We start from the raw sequence: 14738 nt of genomic DNA, 5'->3' as shown, positions 1-14738 counted from the left end.
GCGATCATTTACTTTTGAACTAGCCCCCTTCCTGCCTTCTCTGTAGTCTCTTCTTGGGGCCTTTCCGGGTGGGCCTTCTTTCTCTTCAGCTGCTTTTTCACCCACTTACCTGGAAAAAGTTGCTCTGAAGGAAAGCTTGTCTGTATAAAAATCAGCACACCAGTGACTGAAATTACCGTTTGCCCATCTAAACCTTCCATGTTAATTATTTCTCCTACTTGGTCTTTGGGTTTTTAGTGACTGTTTTTCTGGTGCCTATTTTGTGATGCCCCCATTACTTGTGATAGGGAAGTGTTGAGGATCAATTTGGAATCCCTTAGAGAAGAGAAGTGCCAATCATATTTCATTCAGATTCCTCAGCCTCTGACAGACAACGCAGGAGTTTTATCTTCTGACGGTGGGGTGCGTACTTGTGCGTCTTGGCGCGGGTAGACCTGAGCGATCCTCTGAAGGACCATTTCATTTTCTGCCCGCATGCAGCCTTTCAAATGAAATTAAACTTGATCCCGGGTTTTGAAGTGGTGGTTGCTTTTCATTAAAATTTTACAGAGGGCAGCTGTGGAGGACATCAACCCCGCGGACGACCCTAACAATCAAGGCGAAGACGAATTTGAGGAGGCCGAGCAAGCGAGAGAGGAAAATCTGCCAGATGAAAATGAAGAGCAAAAACAAAGGCATCAAAAGCAAGGGAACACGGAAATGGAGGAGCATTTGGTAGTAAGCAAAGGCCATTCTGGGGGGGGGGGGGGGGGGGCGGGGAGGGGTTGGTGGTTGCTCCTCGGTATTTGAATAAATGCCTCATTTATGCAAAAGATGAGTCATGACCTACGTTGGCAGAAAGTTCACCTCTTTGGCTGGTTTTCAGGCCGAAATGATGTGTCTGCACTCAGAGAGGGGGGTGACGGATGGCCTGGGCTTTGTGTGGGGAACGATTACTCATGATTTCCTGGCCACTGATGCAGGGAAAGCACGCTGCTCATGGCAGCATGCTCGTTCTTTGTCCCAGAGTATTGTCAAGCACAGCCCTGACGTTCAGTAACCTGAGCCTCCCCTTTGTGTCCTAGATGGCGGGAAACCCAGATCAGCAGGAGGATAATGTGGACGAGCAGTACCAGGAGGAGGGCGAGGAGGAGGTAGGAAGGCGGAATGCAGGGGACTGACTGTACTCGCCCTCACCAGCCTCAGCAGCACTGGTGTTGAGATACCTTTTTTTCGGAAATGTTTATGGAAAGACTTGGGCTGGACAAGAAAGGGGGTTTCTAGAGTAAATAGAGCGTGGCAGCGGACACACTGGTTAGAAGGTAACGACAGCAGGAGAATAGAATCCCTTCTCCCTGGCTCTCAGATAACATCTGGCCTTCCAGGAATAGTGGACTTGGGGATAGATGGTCTCTATAAGGCTGTTTCCTGCTGATTCTGTCACTCATGAAAGAGAGAAGAGCAACGTTCCGCACACTGAGGGAGTCTGACTAACCCCGCTGCTCTCTCTGTGGTCATTGCACAGTGCCTGCCGCACGGGTGCCCCACAGTGTCTGTCGGAATAGGCTTCACACCCTGCAGACATTTACAAGAAATGTATGGGCTCTGCCTCTCCTCTTAGCTTTTTCCCTCCCAAGAATTTGGTATTAGTTACATTTAAACAATAAAGAAAAGGAAAATTACGAAAGGAACTTAGTTGAGTAAAATGTATTTGGGTAGAAAGTCTTCACCCTTCGTTTCAGTTTGCTTTTTTATTGTACATTCCTGGCACATCGTTGTGAGGTTTAGAGCACCGTGGGGCCACGTTGTGTCACTGACTGACGAGTGCTGCCGGTTGTCGCCGCTTTGTCACAGCACCTTACTGTCTGGACACCGGACGCTCTGTATGTGGGAACATGGTATGGCTGAGGCCGAGGTCCCGTGTGCAGTCTCTCCGGACAGTGACGTGTCTCTCAGTCAGGGGCCTAGCTAATGTGTGGCTTTGGCCAAAAGGGGATGAGAGGATGGACAAGTGGCAGCCCCAGCAATCCCCTCCCCCCCGCCCCCGACCTGCTCAGAACACCTGTGCTGCTGCCCTCAGTGCACCGTTACCCCTGAGACCCTGCTCCGAACATCTGTCCTGATGCCCTCAGTGCACATTAATCCGAGACCCTGCTCAGAACATCTGTTCTGCTGCCCTCAGTACACCGTTACCCCTGAGACCCTGCTCCGAACATCTGTCCTGCAGCCCTCAGTGCACATTTATCCCTGAGACCCTGCTCAGAACATCTGTCCTGCTGCCCTCAGTGCACATTAATCCGAGACCCTGCTCAGAACATCTGTCCTGCTGCCCTCAGTGCACATTTATCCCTGAGACCCTGCTCAGAACATCTGTCCTGCTGCCCTCAGTGCACATTAATCCGAGACCCTGCTCAGAACATCTGTCCTGCTGCCCTCAGTGCACATTTATCCCTGAGACCCTGCTCCGAACATCTGTCCTGCTGCCCTCAGTACACCGTTACCCCTGAGACCCTGCTCAGAACATCTGTCCTGCTGCCCTCAGTGCACATTTATCCCTGAGACCCTGCTCCGAACATCTGTCCTGCTGCCCTCAGTACACCGTTACCCCTGAGACCCTACTCAGAACATCTGTCCTGCTGCCCTCAGTGCACATTAATCCAAGACCCTGCTCAGAACATCTGTCCTGCTGCCCTCAGTGCACATTTATCCCTGAGACCCTGCTCCGAACATCTTTCCTGCTGCCCTCAGTGCACATTAATCCGAGACCCTGCTCAGAACATCTGTCCTGCTGCCCTCAGTACACTGTTACCCCTGAGACCCTGCTCAGAACATCTGTCCTGCTGGCCTCAGTGCACCGTTATCCCTGAGACCCTGCCCAGAACATCTGTCCTGCAGCCCTCAGTGCACATTTATCCCTGAGACCCTGCTCCGAACATCTGTCCTGCAGCCCTCAGTCCACATTTATCCCTGAGACCCTGCTCAGAACATCTGTCCTGCTGCCCTCAGTGCACATTAATCCGAGACCCTGCTCAGAACATCTGTCTTGCTACCCTCAGTACACCGTTACCCCTGAGACCCTGCTCAGAACATCTGTCCTGCTGCCCTCAGTACACCGTTACCCCTGAGACCCTGCTCCGAACATCTGTCCTGCTGCCCTCAGTGCACTGTTACCCCTGAGACCCTGCTCAGAACATCTGTCCTGCTGCCCTCAGTACACCGTTACCCCTGAGACCCTGCTCAGAACATCTGTCCTGCTACCCTCAGTGCACATTTATCCGAGACCCTGTTCCGAACATCTGTCCTGCAGCCCTCAGTGCACATTTATCCGAAACCCTGCTCAGAACATCTGTCCTGCTGCCCTCAGTGCACATTTATCCGAGACCCTGCTCAGAACATCTGTCCTGCTACCCTCAGTGCACATTAATCCGAGACCCTGCTCAGAACATCTGTCCTGCTGCCCTCAGTGCACATTAATCCGAGACCCTGCTCAGAACATCTGTCCTGCTGCCCTCAGTGCACATTTATCCGAGACCCTGCTCAGAACATCTGTCCTGCTGCCCTCAGTGCACATTTATCCGAGACCCTGCTCAGAACATCTGTCCTGCTGCCCTCAGTGCACATATATCCCTGAGACCCTGCTCAGAACATCTGTCCTGCAGCCCTCAGTGCACATTTATCCCTGAGACCCTGATCAGAACATCTGTCCTGCTGCCCTCAGTGCACATTTATCCCTGAGACCCTGCTCAGAACATCTGTCCTGCAGCCCTCAGTGCACATTTATCCGAAACCCTGCTCAGAACATCTGTCCTGCTGCCCTCAGTGCACATTTATCCGAGACCCTGCTCAGAACATCTGTCCTGCTGCCCTCAGTGCACATATATCCCTGAGACCCTGCTCAGAACATCTGTCCTGCAGCCCTCAGTGCACATTTATCCCTGAGACCCTGATCAGAACATCTGTCCTGCTGCCCTCAGTGCACATTTATCCCTGAGACCCTGCTCAGAACATCTGTCCTGCAGCCCTCAGTGCACATTTATCCGAAACCCTGCTCAGAACATCTGTCCTGCTGCCCTCAGTGCACATTTATCCCTGAGACCCTGCTCAGGACATCTGTCCTGCTGCCTTCAGTACACCGTTACCCCTGAGACTCTGCTCCGAACATCTGTCCTGCTGCCCTCAGTGCACATTAATCCCTGAGACCCTGCTCAGAACATCTGTCCTGCTGCCCTCAGTGCACATTTATCCCTGAGACCCTGCTCCGAACATCTGTCCTGCTGCCCTCAGTGCACATTAATCCGAGACCCTGCTCAGAACATCTGTCCTGCTGCCCCCAGTGCACATTTATCCCTGAGACCCTGCTCCGAACATCTGTCCTGCTGCCCTCAGTGCACATTTATCCCTGAGACCCTGCTCAGAACATCTGTCCTGCTGCCCTCAGTACACCGTTACCCCTGAGACCCTGCTCCGAACATCTGTCCTGCTGCCCTCAGTGCACATTTATCCCTGAGACCCTGCTCAGAACATCTGTCCTGCTGCCCTCAGTACACCGTTACCCCTGAGACCCTGCTCTGAACATCTGTCCTGCTGCCCTCAGTGCACATTTATCCCTGAGACCCTGCTCAGAACATCTGTCCTGCTGCCCTCAGTGCACATTAATCCAAGACCCTGCTCAGAACATCTGTCCTGCTGCCCTCAGTGCACATTTATCCCTGAGACCCTGCTCAGAACATCTGTCCTGCTGCCCTCAGTGCACATATATCCCTGAGACTCTGCTCAGGACATCTGTCCTGCTGCCCTCAGTGCACATTTATCCCTGAGACCCTGCTCCGAACATCTGTCCTGCTGCCCTCAGTGCACATTTATCCCTGAGACCCTGCTCCGAACATCTGTCCTGCTGCCCTCAGTGCACATTAATCCGAGACCCTGCTCAGAACATCTGTCCTGCTGCCCTCAGTGCACATTTATCCCTGAGACCCTGCTCCGAACATCAGTCCTGCTGCCCTCAGTGCACATTTATCCCTGAGACCCTGCTCCGAACATCTGTCCTGCTGCCCTCAGTGCACATTTATCCCTGAGACCCTTCTCCGAACATCTGTCCTGCTGCCCTCAGTGCACATTAATCCGAGACCCTGCTCAGGACATCTGTCCTGCTGCCCTCAGTACACCGTTACCCCTGATACCATTCTCCGAACATCTGTCCTGCTGCCCTCAGTGCACATTAATCCGAGACCCTGCTCAGAACATCTGTCCTGCTGCCCTCAGTGCACATTTATCCCTGAGACCCTGCTCAGGACATCTGTCCTGCTGCCCTCAGTACACCGTTACCCCTGAGTCCCTGCTCCGAACATCTGTCCTGCTGCCCTCAGTGCACATTTATCCCTGAGACCCTGCTCCGAACATCTGTCCTGCTGCCCTCAGTACACCGTTACCCCTGAGACCCTGCTCCGAACATCTGTCCTGCTGCCCTCAGTGCACATTTATCCCTGAGACCCTGCTCAGAACATCTGTCCTGCTGCCCTCAGTGCACATTAATCCAAGACCCTGCTCAGAACATCTGTCCTGCTGCCCTCAGTGCACATTTATCCGAGACCCTGCTCAGAACATCTGTCCTGCTGCCCTCAGTGCACATTTATCCCTGAGACCCTGCTCAGAACATCTGTCCTGCTGCCCTCAGTGCACATTTATCCCTGAGACCCTGCTCCGAACATCTGTCCTGCTGCCCTCAGTGCACATTTATCCCTGAGACCCTGCTCCGAACATCTGTCCTGCTGCCCTCAGTGCACATTAATCCGAGACCCTGCTCAGAACATCTGTCCTGCTGCCCTCAGTGCACATTAATCCCTGAGACCCTGCTCAGAACATCTGTCCTGCTGCCCTCAGTGCACATTTATCCCTGAGACCCTGCTCTGAACATCTGTCCTGCTGCCCTCAGTGCACATTAATCCCTGAGACCCTGCTCAGAACATCTGTCCTGCTGCCCTCAGTGCACATTTATCCCTGAGACCCTGCTCAGAACATCTGTCCTGCTGCCCTCAGTGCACATTAATCCCTGAGACCCTGCTCAGAACATCTGTCCTGCTGCCCTCAGTGCACATTAATCCCTGAGACCCTGCTCAGAACATCTGTCCTGCTGCCCTCAGTGCACATTTATCCCTGAAACCCTGCTCCGAACATCTGTCCTGCTGCCCTCAGTGCACATTTATCCCTGAGACCCTGCTCCGAACATCTGTCCTGCTGCCCTCAGTGCACATTAATCCGAGACCCTGCTCAGAACATCTGTCCTGCTGCCCTCAGTGCACATTTATCCCTGAGACCCTGCTCCGAACATCTGTCCTGCTGCCCTCAGTGCACATTAATCCGAGACCCTGCTCAGAACATCTGTCCTGCTGCCCTCAGTGCACATTTATCCCTGAGTCCCTGCTCAGAATATCTGTCCTGCTGCCCTCAGTGCACATTAATCCGAGACCCTGCTCAGAACATCTGTCCTGCTGCCCTCAGTGCACATTTATCCCTGAGACCCTGCTCAGAACATCTGTCCTGCTGCCCTCAGTGCACATTTATCCCTGAGACCCTGCTCCGAACATCTGTCCTGCTGCCCTCAGTGCACATTAATCCGAGATCCTGCTCAGAACATCTGTCCTGCTGCCCTCAGTGCACATTTATCCCTGAGACCCTGCTCCGAACATCTGTCCTGCTGCCCTCAGTGCACATTAATCCGAGACCCTGCTCAGAACATCTGTCCTGCTGCCCTCAGTGCACATTTATCCCTGAGACCCTGCTCAGAACATCTGTCCTGCTGCCCTCAGTGCACATTTATCCCTGAGACCCTGCTCAGAACATCTTTCCTGCTGCCCTCAGTGCACATTAATCCGAGACCCTGCTCAGAACATCTGTCCTGCTGCCCTCAGTGCACATTTATCCCTGAGACCCTGCTCAGAACATCTGTCCTGCTGCCCTCAGTACACCGTTACCCCTGAGACCCTGCTCTGAACATCTGTCCTGCTGCCCTCAGTGCACATTAATCCCTGAGACCCTGCTCAGGACATCTGTCCTGCTTCCCTCAGTGCACCGTTACCCCTGAGACCCTGCTCCGAACATCTGTCCTGCTGCCCTTGGTGCACATTAATCCCTGAGACCCTGCTCAGAACATCTGTCCTTCTGCCCTCAGGTACACAGTTCCCTTGACTAAGTCTCCTTTCTCAGGTTTGTTCCATTTGTCACCTTTTAGAGCTAATGCTAAAATTTGGGCTTATGCCAGGAAAACAAAAGGATGTCGCTCTATAGCTGTTGGCAACATACAATGTAACTGGAAATGGATTGATCTGAGCACTCACAAGAGAGCAAGCACAAGGTTATGTGGTGCCTTTAGTGGCGGACTGTGAGCCACCACATCAAGAAGCCGCCCATCCGGCAGAAATGCTTCTGTTAAATATACTGAGCAAGCAGTGGTGCCCATCACTATGGCTGACATTGCTGAAGGCTTTTCTTTGGTCACATTCCATCCACTTGTTTGGATCCTAGCATTCTTGACTACTTACGGTTCAGCCTTCTGATTCCTTGCTCATCCCATAACATCTTTGATGTGTAAAAGAAAGGCATTAATACATCCAGGGACAGGGTCAGGGTAGCTAACCAAAACCCACTTTAGACTCAGCAGACTTGCTTTTTTTAAAAACTTAATTTTTTTTTAAAGATTTTTAAAATTGATTTTTGGAGAGGGAGGAAGGGAGACGGAGAGAGAGAAACATTGATCAGCTGCCTCCTGCACGCCCCCTACCAGGGATCAAGGCCTCCACCTAGGAAATGGAACTGGCAACCTTTTGGTACACAGAACCACACCCAACCAACTGAGCCCCACCGGCCAGGGCAGTCGACCTGTTTGTTTTGGCTATTGATTAAACTTTGCCACATCACATAGGGACCATTTCTAAAATGCTTAAAACACCAGAGTCCAGTGAACAAAAATGAGGAATGAGGAGCAGCATTGGGAAATCTCCAACAAAACGTTTGCATCAGCTTTAACAGGATGCTAAAGAGGGCCTAATGTGGAAGACATAATTGGTGTGTCCACATGCATGTAAAAAGGTACTAACATTGGCTTCTGGTTATTAGTCTAAGCATATTTTAAAATTAGAAACTCTATATCATTTTTTTTTCTTTTTCAGTAATGCTGCTAAGATTAATTTGAATTACTTTTGCCCCAAACATAAAGAATATATTACTAGGATAATAGGGTGTATCTATAAAATCTGAAAAATTATAAAATTTTCATTTGTGGGCTCCCTAAATTAAAGACTAATTTTATTCTGTACTTCCCTCCTCATATTATATTGACATATGGTAAACAGCCTACATTTCTACAACATCTCAAGAGAAGAGAAGAAAGAACTTATAAAAAGGGTGTTTATCAGCCAGAGACATTCTAGCCCAGTGGTTCTCAACCTGTGGGTCGCGGCCCCTTTGGTGGTTGAACGACTCTTTCACAGGGGTCACCTAAGACCATCCTGCATATCAGATATTTACATTACGATTCATAACAGTAGCAACATTACAGTTATGAAGTAGCAATGAAAATAATTTTATGGTTGGGTCACAACATGAGGAACTGTATTTAAAGGGCCAGAAGGTTGAGAACCACTGTTCTAGCCAGTATTCATGTCACTCAAGCGAGTGGCTCTTAGTCTTTGCTGTGGCTAAGAATCACCTTGGAGAGTATGTGAAAAACAGAAATACTGGGTCAGACCTTACCCTTGGAGATTTTGATCATATCTATGGTACATCCTAGAAGGCAGAGTGGTACACGAGCCCCGGCTGATGCTGATTCAGCGGCACACTATTTAGAGCCACAGTCCTAGGACAGATGGCTGCAGGTAGACTGGGAAGTCTGAACCTCCTGAAACTATGCAAAATGATGTATATCTATACCCATTTGCTAACAACTTTCATACCAAAGTCTTAGAAGGATCCAAGACTCCCCTTACCTCACACACAATAAAAAATGACAAAGATTTTATCCAACTTTTTTATTTTACAGATAAGCAATTTGAGCTTCAGAGAGGGTAGCTAAATTTTTGAAGGTCACACAGTTTGTTATTGTTAGAACCATGATTAGAACACACTGATTTTAAAGGCTACCATAATTAAGTATACCCAGCATGCAATTACGCAGGAAACTAAAATTGAGATGGCCAAGTTTTTCTTTATAGAAGTCAGTGAATACAGAATAATGACAGAATTATAAAGTCACCATTTCTGTAAGCCCTAATTAAAACAATTTATTTAAGACCAGTCATCAATGGATGATATCACTAGATGAATGAAAATCCAGGAATTTTACCATGAAGGGATCAGGCTGTCACCATTGGGCTCACTGAACAATCTTAGCCTCACTGAAAGTGGGACAAATGTTAGGTACCTCCTGATGTGATGCAAATAGGAATTCTACAGCGTCCCTCTGAAAAACACTTGCTTTGCAAATTGAATCTGAATTCATTCAAGCCTTAAGCTAACTTGCTTTTATAAGAAATGTCAGGGCTAAAGGGATGAGTTAAGTATTGCCTTAAAGAAGCAAATAAGTCCAGAACATGGGTCTTTCTATAGAACAAGGAATCAGTAACATTGAGGAAAAAAGGGGAATAGCATCTAGGTGACCTGTGGCCTTTGTTTGGATGATGACTAGAACAAACCAACTGTTAATAGACATTTGTAAGACAATCAGGAAAACGTAAGTAAAGACTAGACAGTAGATGATACCATACAATCATTTATCAGGTGGAATTTTTTTGGGGGGGGTAATATTCACTCGAGGATATTTTTCCATTGATTTTTAGAGAGAGTGGAAGGGAGAGAGAGGGATACAGAGAAACATCGATGTAAGAGAGACACCTCTTGACCAGAATCAAAGACGGGACTCTTCAGTCCACAGGCCAACGCTCTAGCCACTGGACCAAATGGGCTAGCAGGTGTTTTAAAGGCATTATGGTTATATAAGAAAAGTCCATTGTTTTTAGAGATGTATATTGTGATGGGTAGGGGTGAAATTATCTGATGTCCAAAATGTTGAAGAATAATTCATCACAAAATAAAGAAAAGCAATAGGTGATGCAAATGTGGCAACATTGTGATGACTTTTGAACCATGATGATGACTATTAATAGTTCATGAAATTTTCTTTGCATGTGCTTGAACATTTTTATAATAAAGACAAATGACCTCATTGTTTATACAGCCAGGAGAGTTTCAAAAACAAGGTTTTTGTCCAGGTTTGTCTGACTCCACAGTCTGTGTTAGGGGTTGGCAAACTACTGGCCTCAGCCTGTTTTGTAAATGAGGTCTTGTGGGAACTTGATTTTTTATTTGCTTATTGTCAGAGGCTGCCTCTGCACTACACTGGTAGAGCTGGGTAGTTGCTACACTGTATGGCCGAGAAAGCTGAATATTTACTCTCTGGACCTTTACAGAAAAAGTGTGCCAACTCTGATTTACATATTCTTTCCACCATAATGTAGTTTCCTCCCGATCCCAACTAAGCCATGTTATTTTTCACTAGTATATTTTCATTATTATGGCTATAGAAGACATATATCTAATCACTGAAATTGACCAGGACATTTTAGCAATTTAACGATGTTTCAATTAGTGAGACCTTAATGTAATCTGAAATAGGTGCTTCATCGTTTTCATCCCATTGTCCTGGGGAATGTTGTTATGAGGTTCTGTGACTAAGGGCAGAACAATGTCAGGGACCATCGATAGAGCCTGCTGGTGCAATGTGTATCTTCTCTCTAGCTCACCCCACCAAGACATGTGACTATAAAAGATGTTTTATGCCTCTGTCCCCATAATAAATTTATTTTGTACCAGTGTGAATCCAGATGGTGTTAGGCTGGTAAGAAAGGTTCGTGAAGGCTGAACTCTGTCTAGGGCAGTGGTCGGCAAACTGCAGCTCACGAGCCACATGCGGCTCTTTGACCCCTTGAGTGTGGCTAGTCACAAAATATCACGTGCGGGCACGCATGTACAGTGCGATTGAAACTTCGTGGCCCATGCGCAGAAGTCAGTATTTTGTGGAAGAGCCACACTCAAGGGGCCAAAGAGCCGCATGTGGCTCGCGAGCCGCATTTTGCTGACCACTGGTCTAGGGCATCCTTGAAGAATCATCTTTGTAGGCCCCTAACAGACCAGTTTCACGCCAAAGCTTGGCTGGTAGGTTGGGGTTTACTCCTGTTGCACCTGGGCTGAGCACCTTGGGACAGCCCTTACTTTCTTGCTCCTTAATTAGAACACCTGCATACTTCCTTCCCTTGCTCATTTCTGGGATTTTGAACACATCCCCCCTCTGCACCAAAAGAAATATTTTAAAAAATCAGGTCATTTTATGTGTTATTCTAGAAGACTCACTCTATAACACTGTCCTTGGAGAGGCTGGGTTTTCTTTTGGTACCAGGGACAGAACAGGATGCTTAATTGATGATCAGCAATTGTTTGAAATGTATTCAAATGATTCAAACCTTTTGGCATACATATGGATTTCGAAACAGTTCAGTTAGAAAATATTTTCTAACACATTTTCCAACTCCTATATTTTGTGGAATGTGATCATGAAATAGATATTATTTAGCAAAAAATATTTGGATGATTTCTTTGATGTGCATTTTGAAAAACAGTGGGGATCAATGACATGAAATAGTGGTGATAGTGTACATTACAGAAAACTATGTAAAACAGAAGTGTCATGTTAGAACACCGAAGAGATGTAGGGATTTGAGGCAGTTTAATAGCTATTTTATGAAGAAATTGAAATTATTGTGTTCTGTGCTCTGTATATTTTAGACAGAAAAGTTTGTTCTTAATTATAGAAAAATTTCTCCTATCTTATATGGAAGTCAGAAGGTCTGTTTTCTGTGCCTTTACAGAGCAGATATTTTTGCATTGATTCATTTATCCATTCATTCAACAGCATTTATTAAGCAATTACAGTGTGCCAGGTATGCATCTAGGTACAGAAGACAGTTGAGTAAGATTTTTTTATAGTAGGTATATTATACACTTCTTCATAGGTAATAGACAAGTCAAATCTTTGACTTTTATCTTTTTTCAAATTTAGTTTTAGTTTAATTTTGTTGCTGCTGCTTTAAATGAACTCGTTAGAAATCAGAATATGTTGTTTCAAGTGCTTAAGTGATAAAAGCGTCACCCAGTATCTTGGATTTGTTTTAGGTTCAGGAAGATTTGACTGAAGAGAAAAAAAGGGAATTGGAACATAATGCAGAAGAGACCTATGGTGAAAACGATGAAAATGTACGTGTAGGATGTGCATTTCTATTGCGCATGTTTGCACATGTGTAGGAGATACGTGTATATATAGTTGGATAGATACCAGTCAGTACGTCTAAGGTGCCACAGAGTTTAACAGGCTAACCTGGGCCCTGGAAAATTTGTGACAATATGAAGATTAAGAAAGACTGTAGCACTGTTGCTTCTTGGAACATTTTTCTTCACTTACTTCCTTCTTCCAAAAATAACTTCTCACCATTTTTAAATTTATTTATTTATTAATCCTCATCTAAGGATATTTTTTCCATTGATTTTTAGACAGAGTGGAAGGGAGGGGGAGAGACACAGAGAGAGAAACATCGATGTGAGAGAGACACATCGATTGGTTGCCTCCTGTTACACGCTCTGACCGGGGCGGGGATCGAGCCTGCAAACGAGGTACATGCGCTTGACCGGAATTGAACCCAGACCCTACAGTCTGCAGGCTGATGCTTATCCACTGAGCCAAACTGGCTAGAGCATCACCTTTTTTTTTTTTTTTTAAGAGGGAATTATTTATCTTATTAACTCTATGCCCTATCTCTTAGGTGTTGTTTTTTTCTTTTCATTTTAAGGCTGATGAGAAAAACAATGACGGAGAGGAACAAGAAGTTCGAGATGACAACCACCCCAAAGGCCGAGAGGAACATTATGAGGAGGAGGAGGAGGAGGAGGACGGGGCGGCTGGTGCTGAGAAATCACAGCAAAGAGCTGAAATGTAGCTGCGCCGCCCCCCTCTCCCCCCCATTTCTTAGCGCTCGGCGGACAGATTCCTTCAGAAGCTGCTCGGAAATAAACCTGCCTACTGAACTCTAGGATATTTAATTACAGAAACTAAGAATTTAGACTTTTTTTAAACTTTTGTATTAGAAATGCACATACATTTATATAAATATATTTTAATAACTTAGGTTAGAGCTTCTTTTATATTCAAGCTAAACCCAAGCAAGAAAGAAAAATTTAGGCTCCGAATCTCTTTTTGTTTCCCAACGATTATGTGATGTTGGAAAGGACATCAATTTTGTATATGTTTCAACTTGTTACTTTTCTATCTCCTAGTTTCCAGGTGTTGTATGTTGTTTGCCTTTGATAAAATACAGGATTTCAAAATAAGAAATACTGCAAAAATGCTGTTAGGAATTTACGGAGAATGGCCCGTTTACTAACTGCTCCCTTTTCGAGGTTCTAGTGTATATATAAAATCTGATAGACTTTTCACCCGTCTTTGTGTTGCTGGGATAAGATCCATGTACAGAGTGACATTGTTTTCCAGACTTGTCACATCAGTTAGAAAAATATTTGGCTTTACTTAAAATCACAGCCCTTCTTCTTGACATGGATTAAATTTAAAAGTGAGATAGTACTAAATTCATATGACAGTATTCAAACAAGGTATGGCACCTTAGTGTATTAACCTTTTTGAAGGACTGACATGTTGTTTAATAACTAATTGACTGTGTATGGGTAGTGTTTTCTACATGAGCACCCATTCTATTATTTTTCCGAAGCGACCTAGCGAAATTCTTGTTTCATTATCTAGTTCCCTACAGTAATAGATATTTCCCCTGTAAGCTCTATGCCTCAATAAGTAATCTCTGATGACAAGTATTTATAAAGGCATACCAAAATGTATAATTGAATAGGATTATTTTTTAAAAACTCTATGGTGAGATACACATGGTGGTAGGATAGACTCTGATGACTTTTCTGCTTGCTGAGGTTGGGTCTGCATTAGGCCCACAGAGAGGCATTTTAATGATGATAAATTATAAAAATTCCTTACAATCAAGAAGCTAAAAATAAAAATTCCCTTGGGATAGAAACATTTCAATCTTAAGCATAAAGATTTTTAGATATATAAAATCACATTATGTAATTCATGTGTGTGGTTTTGTAATAATAAAAACATTTCAGTTTCTACTATTGTATGAATGTAAATTTATTTTTTAGTAACCACACTCATGTATGGTTCTGATTGTCCCAATTGAGTGATTGCGTATATATGCCTAGGAATGTTTGTTCAGATGTATTTTGGATTTTCAGTAATCATAAATCAAATTTTACCTTTATGTATAAAAACCCTTTATGTAATGTAAAATGTATAATATTGTACATAATATTCAGAATACAATTATTTTGGTAAATTAGTTTGTATTTTTAATGTCCCGGTTCCAGTATTTAATTATTTGAAACATTGAAACTTGGTGATAGTCAATAAAGCTATAAGAAGAAAGCGATCAATCGCTTAAAGTATGTGAGTTTTTAATAATTTTTTATTTTAAGCATTCTTTTTCCTAAAAGGAAAAATTTAAGTGGAACCAAGATACATGAATGAATTATACAGTGCCTTTCCCAACCTGTTATTTTCCGTGTCTCTTCCTCTGCTTAATTGGTGTGTGGTTTTTCCCTCCCTCTGTCCTAAAGAAAAAGCTAAGAATTTTTAT

General features: G+C 45.4%; 1 protein-coding gene across 8 annotated transcripts in view; it reads left to right on the top strand.

The window, feature by feature from the left end:
* Positions 1-14531, top strand: part of GOLIM4 (golgi integral membrane protein 4) — an 82499-nt gene extending 67968 nt beyond the window's left edge. For 4 of the 8 annotated variants that reach the window (XM_059686959.1, XM_059686957.1, XM_059686953.1 and 1 more), the window contains 4 exons: positions 550-717; positions 1065-1133; positions 12199-12279; positions 12870-14531. In XM_059686959.1, coding sequence (XP_059542942.1) covers positions 550-717; positions 1065-1133; positions 12199-12279; positions 12870-13016 — 465 coding nt within the window. In that variant the 3' untranslated portion in view covers positions 13017-14531. The remainder of the gene's footprint in view (positions 1-549; positions 718-1064; positions 1134-12198; positions 12280-12869) is intronic. The other 4 variants (XM_059686954.1, XM_059686958.1, XM_059686955.1 and 1 more) reach the window with 4 other exon arrangements.
* The last annotated feature ends 207 nt before the right edge of the window (positions 14532-14738 follow it).

This window comes from Myotis daubentonii, chromosome 3 (assembly GCF_963259705.1).
Source record: "Myotis daubentonii chromosome 3, mMyoDau2.1, whole genome shotgun sequence".
NCBI lineage: Eukaryota > Metazoa > Chordata > Mammalia > Chiroptera > Vespertilionidae > Myotis > Myotis daubentonii.
The sequence above is the reverse complement of the archived record's forward strand: the minus strand, read 5'-3'. Positions and strand labels throughout refer to the sequence as shown.